Raw genomic sequence first — 12061 nt, 5'->3', positions numbered from 1 at the left:
CCCAATTTACATAATTGCTCATGACCCTCTCGCCAAGGCAGCGATTTCCACAAAGATGTGGGTGCTGCTGACAGACTCAGCATTGGCAATTCTTTGAACATCCCTGCAAAGGAGTCTCTCAACATCCAGACAGGATCAGGTCATAAACTGATATCCATCACTGACTCAGTGCCCAACATCAATATCGTCAAACCATAACCCACCAGTTATCCACAGGGACGATCAGGCAGAAAATGTTTCTTCCCTATACCCTCTCCCCCTCCCTTGTGGGAGAGGTGGAGGAGAGAGAGCTGTGATGTCCTCAGCGTGGATACAGAAAACAATGCCGGTCTCTCCCCATCAGAGAGAGAGAAAGGGAAGATGCGAAGATGGAAAGTGGGAAGATGCCCTTCACAGAAAGTGGGACGATGCCCTTTTCCCTTTTCATTTCATTACAGAAGAGGCAGCCAAAGGACTGACAGACAGGATGGTTTATTCCAAAGAGCTGCCTCAGATCAGAGAGTTATTTCAAAGACCAGAAGATTTTTGGCAGCACTTATTACACACAGGATCTCAGCTTCTGCTGAAAGCTAAATCTATGAAAACAGTCCACATTGTATTGGCTGGAGTTAAAACAGGTTCTTAACAGAAAGAATCGATTCCCACTCCTGGGGTGAATATTTATCCCATTGTGATCTTACAATGATGTGATCTTACAATTAAAATATAAAATTACATGATTGAAGAACAGTCCAAAGGTATATATCTCATCTACACTGAAGAAACTCTAATGGCTGTTAAACTTTCAACCCTGATAACATAAAGACCCCATTATTCCACTACGTTCTACCCTTTCTCATCTTTTACATTTTACTTGGAATGTTTGAGATTCTAAAATTTACCTCAGATCAACCGTTGGCCACAACAGAAGCTGCTTTTTAAACAAACATTTGATAATTAAAGTATAATTTCAGCTCCAAGTAAGCTCCAACATTAAATGCAAACAATCAGCCTTTAATGTAATAATAATCTGTCTAAATTATAGTATATTTTCATTTCTTCATAAGATATAGGAGCAGAATTAGGCCATTCGGCCCATCAAGTCTACTCCATCATTCCTTATCTGCTACCTACAATGTTACAGGCCAAGAGCTGGATTACGGAATCAGCCAGAGCAACTCCTCCCTAGAACACATGACCCAGGAGCGGGAGTAGGCAATTTGGCCTTCTGAGCCTAACACCCTCAATGTGATCATGGCTGATCCCATCCTGGCCTCAACTCCACCGTCCTGCCCGTTCTCCATAACCCTTCAACCCATTACCAATTAAAAATCTGTCTAACTCCTCCTTAAATTTACTCACTGTCCCAGCATCCACTGCACTCTGGGGTAGCAAGTTCCATAGGTTCACAACCCTTTTGGGAGAAGTAGTTTTTCCTCAAATCTGTTTTAAATTTGCCACCTCTTATTCTAAGATTATGACCTCTCGTTTTAGAATGTCCCACAAGAGGAAGCATCAGCTCCACGTCTACTTTATCATTACCTTTTAGCATCTTGTGTTCCTCAATTAGATCTCCCCTCATTCTTCTAAACTCTAGAGTATAGGCCTAAACTGTTCAACCTCTCCTCATATGACAAACCCCTCACCTCTGGAATCAATCTAGTGAACCTCCTCTAAACTGCCTCCAATGCCACTACACCTTTCCTCAAATACTTTCCCCCAAACTGTGCACAATGCTCCAGGTGCGGTCTTACCAGTGCTTTGTATAGTCGCAACACTTCCTTACCTTTATACTCAATTCCTTTTGCTATAAATGCCAACATTCCATTTGCTTTCCTTATTATCTGCTGCACCTGCATGCTCATTTTTTGTGATTCATGCACGAGGGCACCCAGATCCCTCTACATCGGAGCACCCCGAAGTCTCCCCCCATTTAGATAATAAGTTGCCTTTACATTTTTTGTTTAAAACTAAAATGCATGACCTCACACTTATCCACATTAAACTCCATCTGCCACATTTTGGCCCACTCTCCTAACCTATCTATATCCATTTGTATGGTTCTTATTTCCTCATTGCAACTTTACTGTCCCACCTATTTTTGTGTCATCTGCAAATTTGGCTACAGATCCTTCAGTCCCTGTATCCAAGTCGTTAATATAGATCGTAAATAGCTGGGGCCTACCCACTAGCTACATCTTGCCATCCAAAAAAAATACCCATTTTTCCCGACTCTGTCAAATATCAGCCATGATTGAATGGCGGAGCAGACTTGATTGGCCGAGTGGCCTAATTCTGCTCCTATGTCTTACGTTCTCCTGTCCGTCAGCCAGTCTTCTATCTAAGTTAATAAATTACCCCATATCCCATGTGATCTCACCTTGTGAATTAACCTTCTGTGCGGCACCTTATCAAACGCCTTCCGGAAGTCCAGATATACTACATCCCCATTATCCACTTTGTTTGTTACATCTTCAAAGAATTCAAGCAAATTAGTCAAACATGCTGACTCTGACGGATAGCGCTTTGGCTTTCCTGATATTACATCCTTGATAATTGATTCTAACAATTTTCCAACAACAGATGTTAAACTAACTGGTCTGTAATTTCCCACATTCTGCCTCCCTCCCTTTTTGAATAAGTGAGTTACATTAGCATTTTTCCAATCCACTGGAACCTTCCCCATGTCCATAGAATTTTGGAATTTCATAACCAATGGATCCACTATCACTGCTGCCACTTCCTTTAACACTCTAGGATGTAGGGGATTTGTCTGCCCTCAATCCCAATAGTTTGTTGAATACTGTTTCCCTATTGATGCTCTACAATTTTCTATAATCAAAGACCAATGAAATAAAATGCAGAATATGTTTAAAGTGATTTTCTTCTTTTTCCTCGCCCGTGGTCTTCCTGCAGAAATGTAGCTAACACTTCATCCAGCAGCAACATACTGGCTGAGATTAGACAGCGTGTGTGTGCGAATTACATACATCAACCCACCACCATTCCAGTTGTACAGTACCAGCCCCAGAGCAAAGGAAGCACACAATACGTTGCCATTATTGAAACACTAAGCATGGTTTGATCAGTGTCTCTTCCCAAGTTATTCCTTCAACCCCTGGTCTTTCATCCTCCAATCCCCAGCTTCCTTTATCCATACTCTCCCATGTCACTCCTCACTGAATCCCTCCCATGCTTTCTCTCCCAGTTTTTCCCTCATTTATAGATTCCAATTCCTTTATCTCTTCCCAGTGATTCACTTTCCCTGATATATCTCAGATTATTGTTTCCAAGGTTACCATTTTCTTGCCCATTCCATTTCCTCCCCAGCTCTGCCCCCTCAACTTTCAATCTCCCCACCTCGCTCTGCCCCTCCCCTCACGCTTCAATCTCGTCCCTCATTCTGTCCCCTCCCTATCGCTCTGCCCCATCCTCCTTCAATCATACACCCCCTCGTCTGCCCCCTCAATCTCCCTCTGCTCTGACACTACCCCTCAATCTCTCCCCCTTTCGATCTGCTCCCACACCCTGCCCCCTCTCACCCCACCTCCCTCTGCTCCTTTCACCCCCACTCGTTCTTCACCCTCTCACAACCCCCCCCCCCCGCTCGTTCTGCCCCCTCGGACCCCCGCTCGCTCGGCCCTCTCGGACCCCCGCTCGCTCGGCCCCCTCGGAACCCCGCTCGCTCGGCCCCCTCGGACCCCCGCTCGCTCGGCCCCATCTCACACCCCCACTGCCCCCTCAGATCGCCACTCGCCCTGCCCCTTCTCACACCCCCACTCGACCTGCCCCCACACACCCCCACTCGCCCTGCCCCCCCTCACACCCCCACTCGCCCTGCCCCCCTCACACCCCCACTCGCCCTGCCCAACTCATACCCCCACTCGCCCTGCCCCCCCCTCACACCTCCCACTCGCCCTGCCCCCCCTCACAACTCCCACTCGCCCTGCCCCCCCCTCACACCCCCACTCGCCCTGCCCCCCCCTCACACCCCCACTCGCCCTGCCCCCCCCTCACACCCCCACTCGCCCTGGCCCCTCTCACCTCACTTTGCTCTGCCCCTCACTCTACCATCTCCCTCCTGCCGTCACTACTCCCCCCGACGCCACCCACTACTCCCCCCGACGCCACCCACTACTCCCCCCGACGCCACCCACTACTCCCCCCGACGCCACTCACTACTCCCCCCGACGCCACTCACTACTCCCCCCGACGCCACTCACTACTCCCCCCGACGCCACTCACTACTCCCCCCGACGCCACTCACTACTCCCCCCGACGCCACTCACTACTCCCCCCGACGCCACTCACTACTCCCCCCGACGCCACTCACTACTCCCCCCGACGCCACTCACTACTCCCCCCGACGCCACTCACTACTCCCCCCGACGCCACTCACTACTCCCCCCGACGCCACTCACTACTCCCCCCGGCGCCACTCACTACTCCCCCGACGCCACTCACTACTCCCCCCGACGCCACTCACTACTCCCCCCGACGCCACTCACTACTCCCCCCGACGCCACTCACTACTCCCCCCGACGCCACTCACTACTCCCCCCGACGCCACTCACTACTCCCCCCGACGCCACTCACTACTCCCCCCGACGCCACTCAGTAACCCCCCCGACGCCACTCACTACCCCCCCCGACGCCACTCACTACCCCCCAGACGCCACACACTACCCCCCAGACGCCACACACTACTCCCCCCGACGCCACACACTACTCCCCCCGACGCCACACACTACTCCCCCCGACGCCACACACTACTCCCCCCGACGCCACACACTACTCCCCCCGACGCCACACACTACTCCCCCCGACGCCACACACTACTCCCCCCGACGCCACACACTACTCCCCCCGACTCCACACACTACTCCCCCCGACACCACACACTACTCCCCCCGACACCACACACTACTCCCCCCGACACCACACACTACTCCCCCCGACACCACACTACTCCCCCCGACACCACACACTACTCCCCCCGACACCACACACTACTCCCCCCGACACCACACACTACTCCCCCCGACACCACACACTACTCCCCCCGACACCACACACTACTCCCCCCGACACCACACACTACTCCCCCCGACACCACACACTACTCCCCCCGACACCACACACTACTCCCCCCGACACCACACACTACTCCCCCCGACACCACACACTACTCCCCCCGACACCACACACTACTCCCCCCGACACCACACACTACTCCCCCCGACACCACACACTACTCCCCCCGACACCACACACTACTCCCCCCGACACCACACACTACTCCCCCCGACACCACACACTACTCCCCCCGACACCACACACTACTCCCCCCGACACCACACACTACTCCCCCCGACACCACACACTACTCCCCCCGACACCACACACTACTCCCCCCGACACCACACACTACTCCCCCCGACACCACACACTACTCCCCCCGACACCACACACTACTCCCCCCGACACCACACACTACGCCCCCCGACACCACACACTACGCCCCCCGACACCACACACTACTCCCCCCGACACCACACACTACTCCCTCCGACACCACACACTACTCCCCCCGACACCACACACTACTCCCCCCGACACCACACACTACTCCCCCCGACACCACACACTACTCCCCCCGACACCACACACTACTCCCCCCGACACCACACACTACTCCCCCCGACACCACACACTACTCCCCCCGACACCACACACTACTCCCCCCGACACCACACACTACTCCCCCCGACACCACACACTACTCCCCCCGACACCACACTACTCCCCCCTCCTCCTCCCCCCCCACTCCTCCTCCCCCCCACTCCTCCTCCCCCCCACTCCCCCTCCTTCCCTCCTTATCCCCCCTCCTCCCCTCCCTAGCCCCCCACCCTATACCCCCCTCCTCCCTTCCCAATCCCCCCCAAACCGCCCCTCCCTATTCGCCCCTCCTCCCCCTCCTTTCCCCCTCCCTTTGCCCCCTCCTCCCCCTCCCTTCGCCCCGTCCTCCCCTCCCTTCGCCCCGTCCTCCCCTCCCTTCGCCCCGTCCTCCCCTCCCTATCCCTCCCTATTCACCCCTCCTCCCCATTCCCCCCCTCCTCCCCTACCTTATCCCCCCTCACTATCCCCCCTCCCCTCCCCCTCTCCCTCCCTCTCCCCCCCCTCTCCTCCCTCACTCCCCTCCCTCTCACCCCCTCCCCTCCCTCTCACCTCCCCTCCCCCCACTATTCCCCCCCCACTCTTTCCCCCCTCACTCTTTCCCCCCTCCTCCTCCCCTCACTCTTTCCCCCCCTCCTCCCCCTCACTATTCCGCCCCTCCTCCCCCTCACTCTTTCCCCCCTCACTCTTTCCCCCTCACTCTTTCCCCCCTCCTCCTCCCCTCACTCTTTCCCCCCCTCCTCCCCCTCACTATTCCGCCCCTCCTCCCCCTCACTATTCCCCCCTCCTCCCCCCCCACTATTCCCCCCCCCCACTATTACCCCCCTCCTCCTCCCTCACTATTCCCCCCCCCCCTCCTCCTCCCTCACTATTCCCCCCCCCCCCTCCTCCTCCACCCTCAATATTCCCCCCCCCCCCTCCTCCTCCCCTCACTATTCCCCCTCTCACCTGGCCGTACTGTCCGCACTCGGACAGGCTGCGGGAAGTGCCTGATGACGGCCCGGACATCGCGGCGGGTCAGGCCACTGACCGGGGTTCCGTTGACCTCGAGCAGGATGTCCCCGGGACTTGGGCCGATCTCGGAGCCGCCGAGCGGGGATCCAAGGACCGGGAACTGTCCGAACTCGGCCCCGCCGCCCAGAGACAGCGCCTCCCCGGACACGGCCGCCTCCTGAGCCCGGCTCAGCCAGTGTCGCCGCCGGCGCAACGACTTGGACATGGCGGGGCCTCGGGGCCGAGCCCCGGCCTCCCGCTGCCCACTCCCCGGTCTCTCACTTCGCGCTCCCCGGCCTCCGGGCTGCTGTCACTGACTGCGGGAGCCGTGCACCACCTGCGTCGTGGCGTCAGCGCGTCTGCACGCAGCCACCAGAGAGGGTGGGGCGTCGACCCGCGATTCCCGGCTCTGGCCCCGCCCCGCCCCGCCCCCAGACAAACCACGCCTCCATCGGCAACCCCGCCCCCAGCCAAACCACGCCCCCCATCGGTCGCCCCACCCCCAGCCAGACCACGCCCTCATTGGCAGCCCCGCCCCTGTCCAAACCACGCCCCCATTCGCAGTCCCGCCCCAGACAAACCACACCCTCATCAGCAGCCCCGCCCCCAGCAAAACCACGCCCCCATTAATGACCCACCCCAACCAAACCACACCTCCAGTAGCAGCCCCGCCCCTATCTAAACCACGCCCCATTGTTAACCCCCCTTTCTAAACCACACCCACAGTGCCCACTGACCAGGGGAGGGGATCAGCACCAACTTGACCTGGCCATGGTTCAGTGCCTGCATATGAGGGGGATGGTCAGTGTCTGCTGGCCTGCGGGAGGGTCAATGCGTTATTGCCCACTGACCAGGAAGAGGGTAAGTGCCTGCTGAGCAGGGTGAGAGTCAGTGCTCGCTGACCAGGCAGAGGGGCAGTGCCCACTGACAAAGGGGAGAGTCAGTGTCCACTAACCCGGTGGAAGGTCAGCACCGACTGAACAGAGGCTGCTGACCAGAAGGAGGATCAATGCCTGCTGACTAGGAAGGGTCAGTGCCAACTGACCAGGGGAAGGTCAGTGCCCACTAACTAATTTGGTCTGTATCACTGATCAGATGGAAGGTCAGTGCCCACTTGCTATGGGGAGAGACCGTGCTCGCTGACCTAAGGAAGGTCAGTGGAGTGGAGTGTCTGTGCCTGCAAACCAGACAGAGCGTCCGTGCCCACTGACCAGGCGGAGGGTTAGTGCCTGCTGATCAGTGGGTTAGTCAGTGTCCACTGATCATTGGAGAATCAATGCCTGCTGACGAGTGGGTGGGTTAGTGTATGTTGACCAGGCAGAGGGGCCAATGCCCACTGACCAGGTGGAGAAATCAATGCCCACTGACCAGGAACGGTCAGAGCCCACATATTAGTGGGAGGCTCAGTACCTGCTGACCAGTGGAGGGCCATTGCCTGCTGACCAGGAGGGTCATTGTCTGCTGATTACTGGGAGGATCAGTGCCCACCAAAAAATGGAGAGTGAATTCCTCCTGACCAGTGGATTAGTGCCCACTGACCAGTCGAGGGTCAGGGCCTGTTGGCAGGAGGGGTTACTGCCCACTTACCAAGTGAAGGGTCATGCATACTGAGCAGGGAGAATCAGGGACCACTGACCAGGGTCAGTGACCAGGGGAGGGTCATTCCATGCTGACCAGGAGGGTCGGTACACACTGGGTAGCGGGACCGTCAATGCCTCCTGAGCAGTGGATCAGTGCCCACTGACCAGTGGAGGAGCAGTGTCCACTGATCAGGGAGGGTCAGTGCCCGATGACTAGGGAGGTGAGTCAATGCTGTGTGACCAGGGATGCTCAGACCCACTGTCTGCAGGGAGGTGAATGGTGGAAACAGGCAGCATGCAGAGTGGCCTGGGGGTTTCTGCTGATGGGGATGTGCTGAGCAGACGTACAACATGTGGCTCTCCTCCTGGAAACTTGAAGTTAGGCACTTTTAGTCCAAAAATCGACCGCTAAACCCGGGGGAAAAAATCCCCTCACCACCCTCCTCAGAGACCACCTCAACGAACGTGGCACGCCAAGCAACAACCTGAGGAGCCAAAAAGGCGACAGTGTCAGTAAAAGTCTGGCGAGGAAGATTGAGGTGATGGTGTACACGCGGGGGTGACAAGGATCCGGCCACATCCCAACGGGATGGGCTGCCAGACCGTATGCTGGGCTACCCCCCCCCCCCCCCCCCCCCGATAAATAAATGGAGGAACCTCTTTACACAAGAACTCCAATGGCTCAAAATGATGGTTATGGTAAAAGTGACGGTAGCGGAGGCGCTGGTTCCCCCTTCAAGCAGCGGAGTACAGGGGCGCATCCACAAGGTAACTTTGACTGACCTCGCAGGAGGGGGGCGGACAGAACTCTTTCCCCCCCCCCCATCAGAATCGTCACTTGGAATGTCAGGGGATCCAGAGTCTTCGTCCATCTGAAAAGTCTGAGAGCCGACATAGTCTTCCTCCAGGAGACCCAACTGAGGTAGAAGGACTGACCATGGGTAAGAAAGTTGGGTACGAGCAGGTGGTGAAGATCAAGGAGAAATGGGAAGGAGTTGGGAGGGGAAATCAACTGGGGTGTATGGAGTAAGGCACTCCTCCTGTGCAAGGATGAGCCTGATACAGTTTAAGGTGGTGCACAGGGTACATATGACTCGGGCGAGAATGAATGGGTTCTTTCAGGGGGTAGCAGATGAGCATGAGACGCGTGGGCGGGGGGCCAGCGAATCACTTTTTCGTGTTTTGCGAAAAATTGGGAAGATTCTGGGCGGGTGTGTTCGCGGTTTTAGCCCGAACTCATGGCGAGGAGGAAGGACGATGTCTTGGCTTTCACCTCTCTGATTGCACTGTGGCGCATTTTCCTGGAGTGGCGGTCGGCAGCGCCACCGAAGGTAGCGGCTTGGCTGGGTGACCTGTACGACTTTCTGCCGTTGGGGAAGATAAAATATGAGTTAAGGGGTTCTGCAAAGGGGTTTAAGAAAAGATGGGAGATGTTTGTGACCGTGTTTGAGGAGCTGTTCATCGCGGGGGGGGGGGGGGGGGGGGGGTGGTGAGGAGAGGGTTGGAGGGTGAAAAAAGGGAAAATATTTGTACGGACTGTATAGTTGATTGCTGGGAAGTATGTTCCCCGGGGTGTTTATGTGTTGTAACCTGCTTTGATACATGTTTGCAATAAAATACATTTTTTTAAAAAGAAAGTGCTGGGTGGGACAAACTTACCATTCGTGCTACGGACGAGGGCTAGGGGGGGGGAGTGGCCATACTGCTCATAAGAGGACAGCATTCAATAATAATAATCTTTATTGGTACAAATAGGCTTACATTAACACTGCAATGAAGTTACTGTGAAAAACCCCTAGTCGTCACACTCCGGTGCCTGTTCGTGTACACAGAACGAGAATTCAGAATGTCCAAATTACCTAACAGCATATCTTTCGGGATTTGTGGGAAGAAACCGGAGCACCCGGCAGAAACCCACGCAGACACGGAAAGAATGTGCAGGCCCTGCACAGACAGTGACCCAAGCCTGGAATCGAACCATAGGATGGGAATAGAGGGATATGGACCTCGGAAGTGTGGAAGGTATTAGGTTAGACAGTTGGGCGGCACGGTGGCGCAGTGGTCAGCACTGCTGCCTCATGGCGTCAAGGACCCATGTTCAATCCCAGCCCCGGGTCTCTGTCTATGTGGAGTTTGCACATTCTCCACATGTTTGCATGGGTCTCCTGCCCACTACCCAAAAAGATGTGCAGGGTAGATGGATTGGCCATGCTAAATTGTCCTTTCTTAAGAAAAAAGAATTGGGTGCTCTAAATTTATTTTTAAATAGGTTAGTGTATTACTGTACCCTTATCATCATGTAAGGTGATGTCCCCTTTAAGATCGGGCTTGGAACCCTGGGGGACTCCGCCTCCGCCTCCGCCCACCTGGGAGCCGTATATAAGGGGCCGCCTTGTGAGCGGCACCCAGTAAGCACCCATCTCGGCTCCAGGCTAGTTCTTTGCTTATTAAAGCCTTCTTTACCGTTTACTCTCTAAGCGTCGTTATTAAGGGTACAACAGACGGGCAGAATGGTCGACACAGGGTTGGAGGGCCGCCCGGCCTGTTCCTGCGCTGTACTTTTCATTGTTCTTTGTATGCCATCTAAAGGGGGGAGGGGGGGGGGGCACAGTCACAGAGGAGAGAAGACAATTGCCTGTAAATATATGTGCTGATTTCTGTTTGTCGTCTTTGAGTTTTTTATTTTCCTTTCTTGCGCGGTTTTATAATATGCAACTTATGAGTTTTGAAATATAACATGTGAAAACCCAGTGAAAACATTTTTTTTTAAAAAGAGTGGCCTGGACCTGTGGTCTAACTGTTTATTTCTGCACTGTAACTGCTATGAAATGTAATGAATATATGTAATTGGCGGCTGTATCAGCACTTAGACCCTTGGCTCCACAATTCCCTCCCTAAGCCTTTTTTCTGTCTCTTGCCACTCCTGTAATATGCTCCATAAAATCATCTCCTTGACTAAGGTTTTGATGGTTGAGCCTAATGTCTTTTTCTGTGGCTCAGTATCAAATACTGTCAGTTAACTGTAACACTGTCTGGAAGACACACACTCAGAATTGCTGGATGAAAATGCTGGTTGGCCTCTTAAGCCAACCCATCCGTTGGTCAGAATATTGCGGGTAGCTCCCCTGCTCGTCTTTGAATCATGTCAATGTTGTGCGTCCACCTGAGGATGTGGCCAAGTGTCCATTTTAACATGTCAAACAAAATACAACACACTCCACCCGTGCAGCTCGCTGGCAGCAGCAACCCACATCATGTACTCATGTCTCTGGAATGGGACTTGAACCCATTACTGTCAAACCCAGAGGTGAGACCCACGGAGCCCTGGCTAAGCACTAATGTGAAGCATAAGATCCAATGTCTCTATCCATTTATTTATATGCTTACCTCACTACAAGTGAACTTTAATCTGACTCACCCATCCAGCCAGTATTATTAATTGAAAACTGTAGGACAAAATTCCAGGTCAGCACGGTGGCACAGTGGTTAGCACTGTTGCCTCACAGCGGCAGGGACCCGGGTTCCCGGGTTCAATTCCAACCTTGGGCCACGGTCTGTGTGGCGTTTGTACCTTGTTTGTATGGGTTTCCTCCAGGTGATCTGGTTTCCTCCCACAGTCCAAAGATGGATGCGTTAAGTAGATTGACCATGTTAAATTGCCCTTTCCTCTCCAAAGATGTGTGGGTTAGGTTATCGGCTTATGGGGATAGGGCGGAGTAGACATGGTAGAGTGCTCATTCTCAGGGTCAGCACAGACTCGATGGGCCGAATAACCTCCTTCTGCACTGTAGGGATTCTATGACTCTAACTTTGATTTTGTGCTGGGTCAAAAT

The 12061-nt window shown here is 54.3% G+C and overlaps 1 protein-coding gene across 5 annotated transcripts in view; it reads right to left on the bottom strand.

Annotated features, from left to right (window-relative positions):
- magi3a (membrane associated guanylate kinase, WW and PDZ domain containing 3a) overlaps positions 1–6994 on the bottom strand; it is a 140552-nt gene extending 133558 nt beyond the window's left edge. For all 5 annotated transcript variants that reach the window (XM_072480177.1, XM_072480178.1, XM_072480179.1 and 2 more), the window contains exon 1: positions 6604–6994. In XM_072480177.1, the coding sequence (XP_072336278.1) occupies positions 6604–6874 (271 nt within the window). In that variant the 5' untranslated portion in view covers positions 6875–6994. The remainder of the gene's footprint in view (positions 1–6603) is intronic.
- Positions 6995–12061: the final 5067 nt, after the last annotated feature.

This window comes from Scyliorhinus torazame, chromosome 17, assembly GCF_047496885.1.
Source record: "Scyliorhinus torazame isolate Kashiwa2021f chromosome 17, sScyTor2.1, whole genome shotgun sequence".
Lineage (NCBI taxonomy): Eukaryota > Metazoa > Chordata > Chondrichthyes > Carcharhiniformes > Scyliorhinidae > Scyliorhinus > Scyliorhinus torazame.
This window is presented reverse-complemented; position numbering and strand designations above follow the sequence as displayed.